Source organism: Protopterus annectens, chromosome 9.part0 (assembly GCF_019279795.1).
Source record: "Protopterus annectens isolate FY-2018-M chromosome 9.part0, PAN1.0, whole genome shotgun sequence".
In the NCBI taxonomy this organism is placed as follows: Eukaryota; Metazoa; Chordata; order Ceratodontiformes; family Protopteridae; genus Protopterus; species Protopterus annectens.
The window spans coordinates 1,040,213,315-1,040,234,373 of NC_056743.1; the positions used below are offsets into that span (position 1 = coordinate 1,040,213,315).

A 21,059-nucleotide genomic window follows, 5' to 3' on the forward strand; every position below is an offset into this window, starting at 1 on the left:
CAACGAAGGTATGCCCATTCACGCATGTCTCCACACAGAAGACGCTTTAGCTGAGAATCGAACAAGACAACATCTTACTGTGAGACGACAATGCTACCGCAGCACCACCCCCGCAGTAATGTACAGTAATGTCTTGCTTTATTATTACATTCAGAATCATATTAATTAGTATAAATTAGCATTTCTTAACAGTTATCAAGGGGTTACTTGTAGTTGTGTATGATCTCAAAAGACAAATGTTGCAGCTTTTCCTATATTTTATCATATTTTCACACCTGTGATATTTTATATGATGCCATTTTATTATGCAGTAGAAATAGAGTGTATACTAATCCATTAAATATGTGACACTCGCAAAGCACAACTTATGTTTTCTTTGTTTAGTTCCACAGTTTGCTTAGCTACAAAATGTAGTCAGATAAAGGCTGTGACTCACCAGGGTAGGACTGAATTAAAATATTTTATCTTCACATGATATTGTACCTGTTTTAAAAAATTTCGTTCATGTGTTCAATGTCTCTGACTCAAATACACATTAATATTTTTTTTTTAACTTTAATCAGTAGACTCTTAAGACAACTACTAAGAGAAATGTAACCAGAGATGATAAAGCAGTAACTTACAATAACTTACCTTCAGTAAGAAGTGTGCCTTATTTGTCAGCAAATAATTTTTTCTCACACAGATCAGTTCACTCATTTATTGTCTTTGATAGCTTACCTTTTTCTGATAATATTGCTCAGAGTCACCACGAGTTCTTTTTCCCATTTCGTCATATTGTGCCTTGTAGATATCAAGTATGCCTTGTAGGTCAAATTCCCTGTTGTTGTTTATCTGAACAATGGCCTTAATGTCCTCGATGTTACTGTGCATAGCTTGTTTTTCCTATAAAGTCAGAAATAAAAAGGCAAACCTTTCAAGCTGACATTTTATCTGACACTTTTACACATCACTGCATTGAAAGTACTATTCTTTTATATTGTAGCTATTACTGTACATTTTTACTCACTGATATCCAGTTTCACAAATAACAGTTGTCAGTGATTAGGATAAAAGAAACTATGTCTACAGTCCTAATACTTAATATTGTTTGCATTAATTTCAAGTGTCAGTTTTCTCTATAAAAAGATTTTTGTAGATGATCATATTAGTAAGTAATTCATACAATCATAAGATGCAATCTGCAGAATTGTTTTTCACAGTTATAATATGGATTGCATGTTGCTTTCGTTGTTCACATTTTTATTTGTGGCAGTCAACATAAGGAATAGCAGAAATATATAAGCTCATTTTTACACATGTATCAGTTTTTCTATAAGACTTCCCTATATAAATTGCATTCTTAATCAGATTAAACATTATTTAAATGCATATTCATAAAATTAGATTTCAGATTAATACCAAACATTCATAATATATTACCCAGAATTAATGACAATATATATTCTGAGTGTTAACATTCATCACTTTATACGTAGCAAAAAAAAAAAAAAAAAAAAAAACAGACTGAATTGGTGAAATCCTGTGGATTCAATTATTATAAATCTGTTTTTATGTTTGGGTTGGGAGTGCTAGGTGTTATAATCCAAGACGGTAGTGGAAGTTTGCCATAAACTGTAAAGGCCAGTCATCCTTTGCATACATAATTATTAGTAGTGGTATGGGATTCAAGGTTTCTCTTCCTTGTCTCTCATTATAAGGTGCTAGTGGTGTGAATTTAAGTTCTGTATTCCCTACACCTGACATAAATTGGTGTCAGCAGTACAGGATTTAAGACCTTCCCCTATTTCAGTACATATATTTTGCCAGAGATTTGATTCAGTTCTGATCTATTAATGACATATTTGATGGCAGTGGTGACATTTAGATCCCATCCATTCTTCAAATATTTGCTGCAGTTGTAAGATTATAACTCTATCCATTTGTTACATACCTAGTGGCAATGGTGAGAGTCAGTCCTCATCCATCTACCATATCACCTGTAATAGCAGGGTAGGATTTAAGTACTTCATGTGAGTTCATGACATATTTGGTAGCAGTGGTGAGATACAATCCCTGGCCATTCATTACATATTTGGTTGTAGCAATCTGGACATATTTTAAGGTGGATTTATACAGCCTGTGAAATGTCTTATAATCAAAACAAGTGTATAGCTTGCAGCAACAAGGGAGAATGTACAGCAATATGCATAACAGCAGTTATTTTTGTTTCTAATCAGAACAGGCCCCTAGCATCATAGGCTTTGAGAAATCTTTCAATATGTTAGTGGCACAAATGGTTAAAGAGTGCAAAATCAAAAGGACATCCACCTAATGGTTTAAGCAAGAATGACTTAATATCAACCTTGTGTGTGAAGTTCATTTCATTGGACATGAAGACAATTTACTGGGGAAATAAGGTGTGTAGCATGCAGCTAAACAACAAACCAATGTGTCCCCAGACAGCTGGAATAAGACAGTAACTGGAATAAGGCAGGAACTGGAGTTGGAGAAGAGATGATGTCTCATAGTGGTTCAGTGAATGAAACGGCTTGAAGCCACTGAAAGAATGAACAACAGCATTATCATGTGACAGAACGACAACAAGAGCTGAAACAGCTCAATGAAGGAGTGTCATCATTAAAAGGAACTCATGACTCATTGGCAAATGCATGTGAATAGTAGGGCTTAATGTTCATGCCCAAATGTCAAAATCAGTATTAAATTATTTCCTCACTATAAATACAGATTATTTTGATCATTTTATTCAGTAGTGTAGCTAAGGTGGGACGAGAGGAGCAACAGCCCTGGGTTCAAAGTGTTGGAGGGCATAATCAACTGATCCAGATTGCTCTCTAATGGTTTATGGTCAAACCCGACAGCTGTAGTGCTCTGTGTCTGGTCTAAACTGCTTGCCACATTGTAGCAAACAGTTTGTTATAGTTTAAAAGTAAATTCTTTTAACTAAAACCAGTGTACTGTAGCAAGTAGTTTGCTGCAGTTTAAAAATAAGTATTTTCTTTTTTTAACTAAAACATGAGCACTGAACCACTCTGTGCAGGGAGGTATAAACTGTAGCAACCATTTACTACACTTGTAGCAAACACCTTGCTACAGTTTAGAAGAAGAAATGCATTTTTTCTTGTTTTTCTTTTACTAAAATATGTTAAAAGAGGGTTGGGGAATGACACAGAAATGGGACCTGAATGGCAGGGCCTGGAGGGGGATGGGTTGGGTCAAGCACCTAGCCACCTGGTTGGTCTGCAAGGAACTTCCATTTTTTTTTGTATTTGGGAGGGTATGTAAATTTAACTGTAAGCTGATCACTTATGGCTTATTAACAGTGATTTTTTTTTTTTGCTCTTCAGTTGAAGAGCTGAGAGGTGGGGCACTGATTCATAGCACCGGCCCAAGGCACAATTGAACCAGCTATGTTTCTATTTGTATTTGAGCATTGGAAAGAGTGTGCAATTGGAACCAAACTGACCAAGGCTAATGGGAAAGATTTTTTAACTCTGATCTTCACAGCTAAGTCTATGTATGATAGTAATGTCAGATTCTGAGTGTAATGACCATAATAAAGTGAACTGAAGTGTGTTCTTTTGGAATGTTTTAAATTAACTCTTAAAACCTATAGAAAAATATTTAGAGGAGAACATAGAAAAAAGAAAAAATATATAATGTCAGTGATTTGCCTGCAGAAATACAAACTTTTTAAAGGTCAATGAGTGATGTCATTACCACTTTTGCAATGTTGGGAATCCTAACCATTAAAGAAGAAGAGCTCAGTACTTTGCTTAAGGATATAAGCTGACACACTAGAATGTGCTTCAGCTGAAGAGATAGTCTAAAAGTGTATCCTCAATTCAGTGAGAAAGGCAGAATTGCACAAAATGGGTTTACCTTTCACTACACATGGATATGAGAGAACCCATATGGCAATCCAAACTTTCATATCAGGTTGCAACAGTCAAAGGGGGGGTCACTAGTAGCAGTTATTGCCAAGGCTCTGGGGTTAGATACTTCCATTATAACCCGTAGAAAGGCACCAGAAACCAGCTGGCCCACTCAACAGAAGTTTAATCCAAAATGCACATGAACACAGTGGTTTAAAAGCACAATGCACATCAAGCACATAAACATTGTAAAAACAGTTCCCTTTACGTTTTCGTCTTACAAACTTCATCAAATAGGCATGTACTGTCCCAAAAGCCATGTTAAATACATTTTCAAATGGAAATTAACCAATAAGATGCATTGATCAATTAAACAATTAATGAAGGTTCAATTTAAATGAATACAGAACGTATGAGATGAATGAAATAAAACCTGTAACATGAAATCAATCTTAAAACTGTTGTAATGTAAAATGCATCAAGTAGGGTGTATTGTGTGAATTGTCCACATAAAATACTCATGTTATAAAACAATAAATATTTTATAAAAAAACAAAACCATATAAAAAATTATAAAATAAGGTAGCATGAAATAGCACCATCTAGTGGAAAAAACAAGAATGATTACATAAATAAATAAACTGACTATATAAAACATATAAATATTCTTCTATGTTGTTTGTCTTTCGGCTTTTCCCGGTAAGGGGTCGCCACAGCAGAACTCTGGTCCGCTAATGATTGCCAGTAGATTTTTATTTTACGAAACGCCGAGGTGCCAGCTCGACATCCAACCTTCAACGAAGGCACGCCCATTCAATGCATGTCTTTCGAATGCCACCCAACCATTGGGAGGACATGCAGACTCCACACAGAAGGCACTCCCAAGCCCAGCCGAGAATCGAACAGGAGAACCTCTTGCTGTGAGGTAACAACGTTACCACCATACCACCACGGCTGTCCCATATAAATAATTAATTTAATGTCATAATTGTCGTTATACTGTTGTGGTTTATAATTTAGCAGACTTGAGTTTCAGAACTGGCTTTAAAGATACCATGTCATTTAACCCTGGATGGTTACTGGCATCCAACACCAATTGCCAGTATAATTCCCTGTATTCAAGCAGGGTTTCCCAGGGTCCTCCCCTGGGGTCAATGGGTACAACTTCTATCACAAAGAATTTAAACTCAGCATTTGCACATACTTGTGAGCATTTGAACAGGACATTATCGTTTTTGTTTCTTATATTGTACACATGCTCATATATTTTTTGTTTTAACATTCTCTCTGTCTCGCCTACATAAAAAGAATCACACAACCCACACAGGGCAATATAAACAACACCTGTGGTACTGCAATTTGCAACCCATTAGTCACAATATGTTTGTTTCTACATTTTAAAAACAGGACCTCTCTGTTTCAGATCTTACAACACTGAGGGGAGTTTCCACACTTGTGTGTTCCTTTCTTGCTACTCGAAAAAGTGCCATAGTTTTGGTTGTGTGAACCTCCTTCTTGTATATTTTTGATGTTATGGCCTTTTTTATATGCATATTTAAGTGGTTTCTCAAATATGCAGTTTAAATCTGATAACCTGGCAAACTGTTCCATTCATTATTTATTACCCTTTTCACTAAATTAGTTTCACTACTATAAGTAATGACTAGGGCAGGCGGAAATTTACCCCGGTCATCATCACCATCACCATTAAATGTGGCCATATCCAAAGAAGGCAGAGTTTTACCCAAGATGGGAGCAAATATGTGAGCCCTGGCCTCTATGACTTCTGTGTAAACTTCAGATAACAAATCACCAGGATAACCTCTAGACTTAAACATTTCCATAATGTATTTACACTTGTTCTGAAAATCCTGATCATCAGAGGTCATTCTACTAACCTTCACCAACTGACCTTTTATTACCCCTCTTTTTTGATGTGGAGAGTGGGTGCTAGTGCAATGTAAATAGGAATTAGAAAATGTCCGTTTCCTATGTATCCTAGATTTAAAACCATTGCCAAACCTCTGTATATTGACATCCAAGTAAACCAACTCAGTATTACTTATTTGATATGTAAAAGTAAAAAAATGAGTAGCGTTGGTAATGTATTCCAGAAATTTGTTTTCTGAGTTGTTCCAAAACAGACATATATCATCAAGAAAGCATCCATAAAGGTTCCAATGACTTTTAAAGTCTGAAGTCAAAATGTATTTATTCTCCCAATATAAAAGAATAATGTTTGCATAAATGAGGGCACAATGTGCCCCCATTGCTACTCCCTTCAATTGTTTAAAATACTCACCCTGAAAGAATATAAAGTTATTCTTCAGGACCAAATCCATCACAATTATGCAAGTATGAAATACATTGAAGGGAATAGTGTGACTGTCAGCTAAAATTTCTTCAAACCATAAGAGACCTACATCATGTGGAATACATGTAAATAAGTCTACAACATCCAATGTGATAAAACTCTGTGTACTGCTTAAGTTAGTATTGTCTATACGTCTTAAAAAGTCCCAGAAGTCTTTTAAAATGTTGACATTGTTTAAATCCATTGTTTTAAGTTTTAGATCTATATATTTAGCTAAAGGTGCTGTCACTGATCCATCGGCCGAAACAATAGGTCTAAGTGGTGAGTTCAAGGTGTTTTTGTGCAACTTGGGTATGCCAAAAATAGAGGGAACTCTGGGTTTATCATCCTTTAAAAAATTATATGTATCCATGTCTATGAGCCCCTCGAGCAGTAAATCATTTAAGCACATTTGTATTTTCTTGTACGCAATGTTGACTTCATTCAAAAAAACTCTAGCATAAGTTTCTTCATCATTAAGTATGTCCAGCATTTTAACTTCATAAGCAATGTGATCCATTAAACAACCCCCCTACCTTTGTCTGGTTTCATAATTCTAAGATTTTTGTTTTCCTTAGATTCCTGCAAAATTTTTCTCTCCTCCATTGTTAAGTTAGGGGTACATAAGCTGTTCCCTTAACTCCTTTTCCACCAATGATTCAAAGTTTTTAAGCCGGGGATGTAGAGATGGGTTAAAAGTACTTCTCTTAGTTAAAGGGTTGTGTGTGTCTCTTCTCTTCTGTCCATTGAAAAATAATTCCAAATTTTTCTGTTTAATAAATAATATAAAATCAACTAAACAGATTCACAATGTTGACTTTGACCCTGGGTATAAAAGTAAAATCTTTTAAAAACAAGTTAAAATGTCCTTTGCTAATAATGGTGTTGGTGTAATTAAAAATGTTAAAACCATTGTAAGTAAAAATACAACCATCTTGTAATATTTTGTCCTGAGTGTCTACCTCCAATACACCCTGTCTGGTGGTGCCCACCCCTTCTGCATCTGATTCCCATACCTGTAATTCACAGGGTCCTTTCTCTTCAGTCTTTCCAACCTCCTCGGGGGTAGAAAATCTAAAGGGGCCTGTAAGTTTAAACCTTCTTGATTATTTTCATTATTGGTTTCAGTACATGCCCATCTTTCATCCTTTTCCCCCCTGTTAGAATAGTTATTAAAATTGCTGTTTGCCCTGTATACTTTGGGCTTAGGGTAAATAGTGTGATGGCTATACTCATTTGTGTCCCTCTGATTTTTCTTAATTTTCCTCTCCTGTATCTTTTTGCACTTTAATTCAATGTTATTCAACATATTAAAATATTTCTCCTTTTCAGTGTCTATGCTGAAAAGTAAGTCATTCAATATTTTGTTATTAGTGGTCTCAATCTGATTAAAAATACTTTCCATCTCAGCCTCATTGTTTCTAATGACGGCTTTCATTATATCAGCACCACATCTATCAAAAGCCTTTAACAAATCCTGATGAAACTGTGACCCTTCTTTCACATTATTAGGGTACTTACATACTCTTAAGCCCTTGGGAACAATATTTAAAAGTAGACAATGCTTTAAATAGGTATTATCCATCTCCCAAGTCTTGTATTTATATAACAAATTGTCCAACTTAAAAAGCATAGTAGCATAAGAGTCATTACTTGTATTAACTTGTGCTTTTTCAGTAAAATCAATTTTTAAGCCGATAATGTCTTTAAAAAGTCTTTTAGTACCTATATGATTGGTATTACCCAAGTGCACTTCTTCTTCAACCCCTGGGTTGTGTTGCCATGCATCCATGGTTCCTGTTGCACCCATGCAAGCAGTATCAAGAGAAAGACAAAGAAATCCTTCTAAACTCTGTTGCTGACATTGGCTAGGCTGTAGAACCAAATTTTCATTCCTGGTAAACTTATTACAGCCACACGTTCCTTCATTCGAAGCTGAACGTCTCAAACCTTCCTGGTTGCCTGGCAGAGAAGCTCCTGTAGCAAGCTGTCTTAAATATGTATATAAAAAAGGCTGTAACATCAAAAATATACTAGAAGGAGGTTCACACAACCAAAAATATGACACTTTTTGGAGTAGCAAGAAAGGAACACACAAGTGTGGAAACTGCCTTCAATGTTGTAAGATCTGAAATGGAGAGGTCCTGTTTTTAAAATGTAGAAACAAACATATTGTGACTAAAGGGTTTGCAAATTGCAGTACCACAGGTGTTGTTTATATTGCCCTATGCGGGTTATGTGATTCTTTTTATGTAGTTAAGACAGAGAGAAAGTTAAAACAAAGACTATATGAGCATGGGTACAATATATGAAAGAAAAACGATAACAATGTCCTGTTCAAACACTCACAAGTATGTGCAAATGCTGAGTTTAAATTCTTTGTGATAGAAGTTGTACCCACTGACCCCAGGCGAGGACCTTGGGAGACCCGGCTTGAATACAGGGAGTTATACTGGCAATTGGTGTTGGATGCCAGTAACCATCCAGGGTTAAATGACATGGTATCTTTAAAGCCAGTTCTGAAACTCAAGTCTGCTAAATTATAAACCACAACAGTATAACGACAATTATTACATTAAATTAATTATAGAACAATACTTATATAAATATTTATATATTTTATATAGTCAGTTTATTTATTTATGTAATCATTCTTGTTTTGCCCACTAGATGGTGCTATTTCATGCTACCTTATTTTATCATTTTTTACATGGTTTTATGTTTTTTATAAAATATTTATTGTTTTATAACATGAGTGTTTTATGTGGACAATTCACACAATACACCCTACTTGATGCATTTTGCATTACAAAAGTTTTAAGACTGATTTCATGTTACAGGTTTTATTTCTTTCATCTCTTACATTCTGTATTTTAATTCATTTAAATTGAACTTTCATTAATTGTTTAATTGATCAATGCTTCTTATTGGTTAATTTCCATTTGAAAATGTATTTAACATGGCTTTTGGGACAGTACATGCCTATCTGATGAAGTCTGTAAGACAAAAACGTAAAGGGAACTGTTTTTACAACGTTTATGTGCTTGATTTGCTTTGTGCTTTTAAACCACTGTGTTCGTGTGCATTTTGGATTAAACTTCTCTTGAGTGGACCAGCTGGTTTCCTGTGCCTTTCTACAGGTTATTAGTAACTTTTGGGCATTTTCAACCACTTTTATACGTATACTTCCATTATAACCAAGTAGGACATGTATGGTTCAATTGTTCACAGAGACAAGGAGGTAAACAACACCATGAATGAGCTATTAGAGATAGCACCATGGCAGTGGCCGGTTGTTGTAAAACTGTATCTGCTATAGATTATCACAATGACCTGTAGCTTTCTCTGGTAGAAAGCAAAGAAACTATTGTGAAGAGGGGCATTGCATCAGACATAGCTATTGTTAAGTCTGCAGTTGTTAGGAACATTACTTGCCTGGGCAGTCCACCCAGTTTGAGCTGTGGGGGGGTGGCAAGTTTTCAGGTGCCATTGGCTATGGTTTGAGTGGACTTGGAAGGGGTGTGAGGAGACAAGCAATTGATAGCTTCTTATGACATGCCAGCAGATGTCAAGGTAGGAAATTACTTTGATGATATAGTGCCTTGTGTATATACAGTTATGTGTAGACAAACATGGAGACAAGCACATTGGTAAGGCATAAGGAAGGAGAGACAATCAGTGTTCAAACTTTCAGCAAATGATGGTGATATGGTTAATTCAGGAAAACAGTTGTGTAACAGCACCAAACCTGAATCAGACCTACAGGTGTCAAAAGCTACTGGAGTTCTTCTGTAGGGGGCTACTACAGGTGAAGGGATAGATGGTATCAGTAAGCATGAATGACAGCCAAAGATATCAAAAGATACTAAACTTCTGATGGAAAAAACATTGGAAATATCAGAAAATGCTGTGGCAGGCACAAGTCTCAGATCCCACCTTATCTAACCTGAGGCAGATAGACAGAATCTGTATACTGGTGTAGGGAGCTGTTGTACAGAGAACTCCTGTCTGAGGAAATGAAAGAGAACTTATGCAGTAGTTGGTAGTCCTAAGTCTACTGTTAGGTCCTTCAGACCATAACTTAAGATATCCTTTTTTATGCTACTGACGGATACAAATAGGATATTCATGCAATGTTTTTGACCAAGTATTACAAAAGGTGTGGCAGGGTACTGTGACACATTTTTAGCAGTATCATAAGGGTCAGAAGGGGATGAGACAAAGCTAAGGCTGCTTTGGAGTCTTTGCCCGTTATTGAAAAACTATTTCAGAGAATAGCCATGGATATTTTCCTCTTAGCACCAAAGGTAAGAGGTATATCTTAGCTTCTTTAGTGGCATACAGGGATAAAACCTTGGTGACCCAGGTTCAATTAGTGTCTCCTGCTATTGATGGAACAGCAAGTGGGGATGGGCCTGCCCATCCTGGGTGGGTAGGTGCTCATCAATGATTCTCCATAAGGGGAGGTGTGGCAAAATGAGGGGAGTTGCCTTTGAACGTAGTTGCCAAGCATGGGGTGGGGGCAGGAAAATAGACTGGGTAGGACATATAAAAGAACCCCCCCAAAGAGAAATACAGAATGCCGAACCCCATGAATGCCCTTAGGATCAATTACAAGCTCCAGCAATACTGGGGTAAATCCAGCTGGTGTAGGAGGGAGTCTGGAAGACTCAGATGGATGTGGAACACTGGTGACTGGGCTGGTAGGGTGAAATCTGAGGGGACCAAAAAATAAAGGAAGAAAAAGTAAGAGGTATGTCTTGGTTGTGAAGGATTATGCTAGTACATACCATGAAGCATTGACTTTGCCTTCTGTTGAGGCAGAAAAGGTAAGAAATGCTCTGTTAGAAATGTTTAGCAAGCTAGGTTTCATACCCAACATGCCATCTCCCTCCAGGATAAGCAGCCATCCTCCCTGACTATGCCATCAAGTGTCAGAACCATTAATCAAACCCAGGATACCTTGGCTGTAGTTAAGGCTTTATCCCTCAAAGCCAACATTGCTTCCCCAGGAAATACTGATGAACAGAGAGTGTATCTTTGTGCCAGACCTACATCTGTTTTGTTGAACTCCTTGTGGGATTAAGCAATTAACAAACAAAATATTTTGGTGGAGATGTCCATTCTACTTTTATGACCATGTTGAGAGCATTCCCTAAAACATTTTAAATAGACCTGCCCCATATGCTTTTTGTTTTCAGGGAAATGCCACAAGAAAATCCATTATTTCCCCATTTGATCTACTTTATGATCTACTTTATGACCACAGGGTGAGGGATCTCCTAGACATAATTTGTGATGATTGAGAGGATCAAAGTGATTTCCATTAACAGTCTGTTAAGCAGCATGTGCTGAGTTTTAGGAAAAAGCATAGGGAGCTCCTTGGTGCTGGCATAGAAACATGTAGTTTAAACACAAGAGCAATAAAACTGGTGCTGGCACAGAAACATGTAGTTTAAACACAAAAGCAAGTCTTGGGATGACCATATAGCAAGAACACAATAATAGACTGTCAGACAGAAGGAAATTATCTTTATTTCTGTTTTTCAAAATACACTTCAAGTAGTTTGAGATGAACCTTTCACTACTGTAAAGAAGATAAGCAATGTTAATTATGTTGTGAAATTGCCCATCAGGAAGCAAAAACACAAACTTTACCAGATTAGTGATGAAGCTCTACCATGAAAGAGTCATTATAGTATCTGTAGTGGGTTACAGAAGGAGTTATATAGCAGAATGTTGACCTTCTCAGAAAAGCATAGACTAACACTTCCATGAATGAGGTTCTACTTTTGCAGCCCATACCCAGATTCAGAAAATCTGAGCAGTCACACAAGTTTCCTGACATGTTCACTGATAATCCAGGGTTTATCCAACTGGTGGTACACAATGTACACAATGTAATTTTAGGGCCTCAACATCTAATCAATTAGGCAGAGTTAATTACTAAGGCAAATAAATGCCAGATGGAAATGACAAAAGGGTTTAAAGCTGAAATCTAAAATATTCAAGGTATTTCAAGAATGGGAATGGGTGACAGATGTATAGAAATATACATTCTCCTGAAGCTTTATTTTTGGAAGTCTCTCACAAATCTTGTATGTAATCTAGAAGGAGAAATAAATGTCTGGTGGGTCTATGTCAAATCTTGGAATGCTGGAAATGTCAAATGTCATATGGTCGAGACCATATGATCGACATTTCAAATGTTCAAAGGTTGACTTTTAATGGTGCCGTATGGTACAGAATGGGAGAATTTCCCTTTTCTGCACTGAAGTGCAGTCTCAGAGTTGCTATATTTAAGTAGGGGTGGTGTGAGGGTGCAGGGGGGGCTTGCCCCCCTACTCGCATTGTTAAGGTGTGTTTTTCTTTTTTTTTTTATTATATATTCGAACTTCCAAATGTCGACCATATGGTTTCGAACATATGGTATTCGACATTTTGGACGTTCGAATATATAACATAGACCCTGACACATCCTTTCTTGAATGTAAAAATATAAATAGTTGCTTATTTCATTAGATGTGTAGAATTTATAATGGTTTTCTTCTAGAAATCTAGAATTGTTTACTTTTGCCATAGTCATTACTTCCGTGACATGCTGCATTACTTCACCATGGATTGGAACAGTCTATGCATTTTAGCAGCTTGTTTTTAAAAGAAAAAAGGATAGATTCTGCTTGTTTTGGAATCCTATGTAACATCTGAGGAGTGCACTGAACCAGAGTCATTGTTGTTCTTTTCTTTCTTTTTTCTCTAAGACTGTTATTTGAACTTGAAAATCTAACTCTGATGGACTGCAATGAACCAGAATTGCTTTTTCTGTCTTACTTTTTGTCTGAAATTATTATCTTGACCTGAGAAATTATAACTTCTAGAGGAGGTTAAAACTAGGATTTCTGGATCATGCACTTTCTGGATTTTTTTTTTCATCTTGAGGCTTCAGTCATCTACAACAACTCAGATAGTTTGGTTTCTGTCATTAGTCTAGTCATATGAAACATTTATTTTCCTTTCCTCATGAAAATGAAGCACTGCCTTCTATGTATGACCAGTTGTTTCTAAAGGTAAGGAGTTTCCATTTGTTGTTTTTTGAAACTTGCAGATGACATTTTATTTTATTTTATTTATGAAGGTTATTCTCTCAGCATTTATTTGACTGTTGGCATTCATCCTTGTAGAAGGGAGACTGCTTGGCCATCAACTATTATAAACTAAAATGTTGCTTTGTTTATTGGAACAAGATTCAGTACTAATGTGATAGCTGGTGGTGTGTACTGTGAATCTAGTAAAAGGATACTGCAACATTCTGACAAAACCAGAGTCACTAGTCAAAGTTGTTGCATACACCATACTGGGAAATGATGACACACAATAATGTTAAAGCTGCTCTTTTCATATCTGTTTTAACTGTTTGTGAATCATTGGTCTAGTATCTGCAAAGGCTAGTGAGTGTTGAATGCTTTCAGACAGATGGTTATTGGCCAGGTTATCTGCCAGGAATCTGGTGGTGAAGCCAGATCTGAGGTACATGGCAAGGTTTCTATTTGCCCACCAGTCTATATCACCACCCTCATCTAGGGACATGAGTTTTAAAGATCAAAAAGATGAGATCTTGAATACAAGCTGGAAAAATGAGATTTCTTAATGCTGCTACTGTCCTCAATGTCCATGACTGTGAGTATTTTATTAGTCTGTGGGGATTTTAAAGCACAGCCACAGCTTCTCTGAGTTAAGAGAAGTCATTTGGGGTGGTAGGTACTTAGTGAGGCTGTCTTTTGGACACCTCCTATAGGAGGTGTAAAAGGATCATTTGATGAAAATAAGCTGAAGCATACACCCATGATACATTGGACAGATTATTTCTCTCACCTTACTAGGTAACACCATGGGGATCTATATCAGATGAACGAAAAATTCGTTCATCGAATACATAATGATCGAAATGTCATGGAAATCGAAAACTGTATTGTGGGGGGTTGTGCCCCCACATTCCCCGCTAAATGTAAATTCTAACTCCAAAATCACACTACAGTGAGGAAAGGGCAAATACCCTAATCCTCACTGTACTGAGACCCCATAATACCGTTTTCGATGTCCGTGAAGCTTCGATCATTACTTATTTCGATGAACAGATTTTTCGTTCATCTGATATAGACCCAATACCAGGATGTCATAGAATGAGCTAGGCACTGTTGTTAGTGGCAAGGAATTCTAGCCTGCCCCGTATAGCTTAATACCACCGTGGCTCTCACAAGAACAAGTAACTTAGGAAATAGATGGTTAATAGATGGACCTAATAAAATACAAATAATCCTTGGAACACTATTTTATTGTATTCTTTCATGGTGTTTTGTACACTTGCTGATATTAAAACCCAGGAAGTGGATTTTCTAAAAGGAAGTGCTCATATAACCCAAACTGTATTATAACACAATGTAAAGGCAGTAGTTGAGCTGGCTGAAAATCCTATGCACATGTCACATGTTTCAGACAATTTGGCAAAAAGTTGAATTGTCACATGGTATCACTGCATAGGTAGATTGCTCCTAACCATCAATTTGGAGGCTCTTCAAAGTTGATTATGTTAAATATCATGGTACAAAGCATTTGGCCTCCTACAGGGTGGAGATGTCCTCATTAAACATGTAGATTTTATAAACTTATTGAGCAGATATTTTAGCAGTTTTCATCTGGAAATCACTTTTATCAGTTTGCAGTGAAATGATAGGTAGGGATCACTTTTTAAACTGTAAGGCACATTCTTGACATAAAGTGTCACAGATAAGTTGATTTCATAAACTTGGCTTTAGACTCATTACATATTTATTGCCTATAACTTAATTTTGAATAAATTGAAAGCATCCATAAATTATATTAAGAATATATTCTACATGGTTAATATAACTTTACACATACCAATGGGATTGATATAAAATCCAGAAATGTTTTAGCACTTTTATATGTTTCAGTATTTTTGAAAATATTTTTGCAAAAGTGTGTATATATATATATATATATATATATATATATATATATTAGCTTACCACAGCAAACTATGAATTTTGTACTATACTTTTCCACCAAGGAAATCTAGTCATAGTATACAGAATGATTATCCAAAATGTATATGCTTTGCAAAAGTCCATTATGTAAAACTAGTTTTCATTCATATACATTTTAGTTAACAATTTATGTAAAATATGCAAAAAAAAAATCAAGCTTCTCACTCCAAAATGGTAACCCACTTCATCCTTCTTGATAAAAGATATTACTCCAACAAATCTACTCCTATCTGTAAGTTGCAAGTCAACTCACTGTAATCTTTAAAACAATTGCTAATAAACAAAAACAGTTATACAATGACCCCCCATTAATATTCAAAAACATGCACGCTGATTGGTCAGCGTGCACGTTGTAAATCCGAGTTATAGTAATGGAAAAAGGTCCGGTCGCCCAGACTTTTTCCATTACTATAACTCTTACAGCAACACTGTCTCGCTATGTTAAACAAGTTTAACATAGCGAGACAGCTTTAAAAAAAGCAACGGAGATTCTCTGTTTCTTTTTTTAAAGCTGTCATGCTATGTTAAACCCATTTAACATAGCGAAACAGTTTGTAAAAAGCAACGGAGATCTTGCTTTCTCCGTTGCTTTTGCCCACAGCTCTGATGTACTGCATAGGCGTACGCATGCGCAGTACATCAGAACTGCCGCAGAATACCAGACAGCTGCGGAAGGGCAGCAAGGAGGCATTATTCAATGCCATTATTTAAGAAAAGTAATTTTTTTTTCCCTTAAATAATGCCATTGTATAATAGCAATAACCCACTTCTGGGTGTGAGTAATGCTGGATTTACCCATGGTTGGCTTTGTTTGGCCATTCGGGCTTCGTCCTCATGACCAAACCACACCAACTGTGGGTAAATCCAGCATTACCCACACCCATGCGTGGGTTATTGCTATAATGTATAACATCATTACACATTGCATTCAAATGAGCAAGAAAAGAGAAGCACTGTACCGAATTTAACATTTCGTAACATCAACAATATTAGCATTTCAGATGTGTTCATTAACACAACTGGCCTTACTTATTTGTATAATTTAACAAGTCTCTGAATCAGCTGCATATCTACACTGATTAAAGACATTTCCAGGGAGAACACATGACTCATTAGCATAGGTTGGCCCCACTGAATACATCATTAGCATTTAGCATGGCCACGGAGATAGCCAAATGTGGCGATTCTACTAACTGTGTCCTAGAATCATTGTGAGGGCCATTTTTCTGAATAAAAAGGGGCTACCACCAGCATTTTTTTGCCCTTGTTAGGGCTTGCCAGTAGTAGCAGTCATTTCTGAATTCCAGATCAAGTGTAAAACAAGAGTGACAAGTCTGAAGTATGTGGGTCAGAGTCTAACATCAGAAGGACAGAAGCTATACTTGGAGAAAGCCTGCACAATAATGAAAATGCTAACTTCTGAAAACAAGCAGGCATTAATGAGATTTTTAGAAATCATGCAAACATTCTACCTAATTTGTCTGATGTAACTATTTTGTTGACAGTGCTTGAAGCCTGGCATAGCCCAGAGACTGAGCTGTGAAGAGGTCATTAAATTTAAGATGCTCTAAAAACTAGGGGCAAAGGTATCTACACTGAAATATTGTGATGCAGATAAGATACTTGCGTTGCAAGTGGATGCAAATCAGAATGGTGTAGGTGCTGTGACCTTAAAGGAATAACACCAGTGATATATGCATGGGTCAAATGCATTTGTCGATTTCTCAAAGAAAACTTAAAGAAGTATTTTTAGCTACAGTATATGACATGAGAAAGTCCATACATATGTCTAGTAAAGAAGTTCCAATAGAAATAGATTATAAATCCTTGAAAAACATACAGGTAGGTACTAGGCTATCAGCACTAGGGCCCATACAAGCCTAGCCAAAAAATGTACCCTGGCTTTCACCACCCATGAAATTTATTTTCCTGTGCTCCTGTCGAGCAGAGCCACAGAAGTGATCCCTGGGGTGAATTTCCCATTTCCCATCCAATCATCCCTGGGGTGAATTTCCCATTTCCCATATTCAGAAAGACTTTGTACAAAGTACATTCAAGACTACAAAAGGCTCATTTGAAGACATCCTGTGGAACCTTTGTATTGGGTAAGCATGTGATTTATGACACGTTGGGACCTTGTGAGCGTGGTAAAAGTAGGTGTTTGCATTGTAAATTGCCTGCAATGTGTCCTTTCATGTACTGTACTGATTCAGGCTGCCTCCATTCATTTTTCCCGTGTGTTCAGTTTATGCTTTCCACACAATGAATGCAGGTCTCTCTTCTTGATTTTTTGGCATTTTGATACCATGACTAAACTGCTGGGGTGTTGTGGTCTACGCCATTAATACTAATGACCTTACCACAGTATTCAACTGAACAGCCTGATAGAAAAGAGCATGCAAAGTAACTATGAGGGTAGCCATTTTGCAGTCTGGAACATAGAAATGCTGCATTGCAAAATATAAGTCTTTCAAAGGCTCAGCTAATAATAGACAAAGCTTAAAAAATGAACTACCAATGTACACAATTTTACTAATGCCAGAACATCAAGTCAAAGTGAAAGAAAAGCTGGAAAGAAATCAACAGAGACAACAATATTACTATGATAAACACTTGCAAAGCCTCTCAAAATTGTAAAAGCAACCAAACGAAAATCCAGGATTGGTAGCCATAAACGCAAGTAAGTTGTCAATCAGATGAAATGAAATATTATGTTTTTCAAGCAGATGGATGTAACCAAAGACGCTGAGGCAAGACCGTGCAGTCTAGAAAATTAGATAAAATTTAGAATGCACAGGGGCGCACAAAATGTATTACATCCATGAGAGTGTTGCCTTACAATAAGAAGGTATTTCTATTATGTCTTTACCAGTATCTGAACAACCAGGATTATCCCAGAAGAAAGGTGAGAAGTCCAAAGAGAAGGCACTTAAATATTCTAAATTTGGGAGACCACCGCAGATACTGGCCAGCTATAGGAGCATTTCAGAGCTGATAGTGATACTAAAGAGTTAATGAATGAGCTAATGGATATACAGGAATGCAGAATAATTCACCAATCTGTATAAAATAGTATATTTTACAGCTACAAAAAAAGGTGATGCAGAATATAAGTTATGGAGCATTATGTACCAGAGAGTTCATAGACAGGAAATGCTTGTCAAATAGTAAATCTGTTTCTATAAAGAAATTACACTTTCACATTGCATGATGTGTTACTCTGATTTGACCTTTTGAGCATTCTTTTTACTGCAAGTAAGTCTTCAAGAGAGAGGAATTCCTGATCCACATTTATTGATGAGGTACACATGTTTCCTACCACCTGTATACTTGTTTAGGAGGTAACAGGTTGCAGTACACTAACCACTGTGATTAACGTAGTCTCCCACCTACTGCTAGGCCTTTCCTAGTAGCTGTAATATAGTGATTAACATACTTTGCACCTAGAGGAGGCAATCAGTATACTTTGCATTAGAGTTATTTGGAAAGTGGAAGTTACAGCAGTAGTTCTGTAGAGATTTGCACTGGCAGTAAGCATACCTAAAAGTGCAAAGTACCACTGGGGATATCTCATCCTCTGCTTCCTTCACACCACATAATTTTAAATGCATTCACCTTGCACTCTGTTACCATTTCAAAGAAAACTCTGAAAGTATTTTTATCCTGTGTAAAGTTCAACGAAATGGGAACTTGTGTGAAGCAGTGTAGAACTGAGGTTTCACTAAGATTTTAATGCTTAGCATCTTAGCAATCAGGCTATAAATGGCACATTTAATTATTCCATGTTTGCATTACCTATCTTATCTTACATTTACCTTGACTTTCACATCTCCTAATTGCTCATGTTATTATTTGCTTAACTATATTGGCTAGAAGTATTATTTGCATATGCAATGACTGCCCACAACTTAATTTAACAAAGTACTTTGGCTAAACATCTAGCAATGTATTCTCCTCCACAGTTGATGGGCAGTGAAGAAAGAGTGATCAAAGTTTTCTAGTTTTAATAGTGGTTACTTTTTCTTTGAATTGGAGCAAGCTCACAGTATGAATATATGAGATGTGATGCAAGGGCACTTGGTCTCTTTATTAAAAAAATATTAAAAAGTGTTGTTTATATACATGAATGTCTGTGCACTTTGATTTAATATATTTAGGACTTATATGTGCTTGAGGCAATAGGTTTCACACAAACGTGTAAGAGGTAACATTCACAGTGTTTGTATGCTGATTGAAAGTAGTATCCATCTCTCATATACACTATAGCTACAATGAATTAGCACTAACACTGAAACTTAACTGTTTTGGAAAACAGAAATACATTAAAGTCACGTGACCAAGTGAGGAATAAAGAATAAGCATGAGAAAAATAGCTCAGTGGATTTAAATAACATAACTGAACATTTTTTTTCAATAATATTTCTTTATTGTTTATTTTTAATATACATCATTTCACAAGCGTAAACACAGGTGATATACAACTGGTACAAAAACAATCAATTAAAACATATTATAACTGAACATTTAAAAACAATAGCCATTACAAGCTTATGTGTAACATGCACTTTATTAAAATGGTTTGAAAACTTCTGTTAAACTATAGTCCGTGGAGTTGTTGTTTGTTATGTTTTGGAGGATCCCAAATTATAGAGGAAGACCCATGCTCCTCTAATGCCCTATCATTTAATGGGGACCAAATTCAATATTAACTTTTTCCCTTTGAGTTCCAAGTTCAGTAAACAAATCTGCAAAATAAGTCACCATTTTCATTTATTCCCTGGAGTATCTATGGAGTAATGTGCATTTGCAGTCATAAAGCTGTACTGGTGAGAGTTTTGGCTGCAAACCTTTACATACAGTTGTGGATGGAGTATGACAGAGTCACCACTGACAGCATCAACAATTGGAGAAATAGTTGACACACTTGCTTTATATCTCTTTTCTTGTAAGAGGCAGAGGTGATTGATGAATTAATCAGCAAATGGGCAGGAGGCTTCTGACATACAGGATAGACAAGTTATTAAAGTTAGACCCAAATACTATCTTATTTCAACTCTTCAAATAAAAACTCTTGACTTCTGGGAATCAACTCCCTCCTAGATAACTATGAACAGTGCTACTTTGGGGTAAGAGTTCCTCATGAGTCTTAACCTGGCTTTGCTGCATAAAGCTCAGTTGTGCTTGAGAAATTAAATGCAGAAAGGCTTAAAGCAAACAACTTTAATAAATTGTTGCATCTTTATTGAGCAAGAAAATGGGCCTAAAACTGTGTGAGTGTGTGTGTGTGTGTGTGTGTGTGTGTGTGTGTGTGTGTGTGTGTGTGTGTGTGTGTGTGTGTGTTTGCTTGTTGGCCTCCCCTGATTTTGGCTGAAGAATAATAACTCTACTCATGGCCCCATTACAGTATTCACCCTTACTGACTCTTTGAGAAAAACACATGTACAAGCTCACATTTGCATCCCAACATCATTTATAAAATTCTGTAAGGGACCTAATATGTCTTCTTGAGTTCTATGCCTCAACAAGTCCATGATGATTACAGTAATGTATCATGCTTTAGAGGACTTCAATACTTTATAAATCTCAGACAGGACTCCTAGAAAGAGCTCAATAAAATTAGGTTTAGTATATTCTTACCATGATTTCCCATGAAAAGTTGTTCAGATTTCTTACTAATCATCTCAGGCTTTTAGCTGCATTTCCATTTTGCCTCTTTTACCAATAATGCTTATCAGCTTGTTACCTCAGGTGCTAAAATAAAACATC

The 21,059-nt window shown here is 36.4% G+C and overlaps 1 protein-coding gene across 1 annotated transcript in view; it reads right to left on the reverse strand.

The window, feature by feature from the left end:
- LOC122811779 (keratin, type II cytoskeletal cochleal-like) overlaps positions 1-21,059 on the reverse strand; it is a 328,300-nt gene that overhangs the window by 158,749 nt on the left and 148,492 nt on the right. Inside the window, exon 5 of the mRNA XM_044083839.1 lies at positions 721-885. Coding sequence (XP_043939774.1) covers positions 721-885 — 165 coding nt within the window. The remainder of the gene's footprint in view (positions 1-720; positions 886-21,059) is intronic.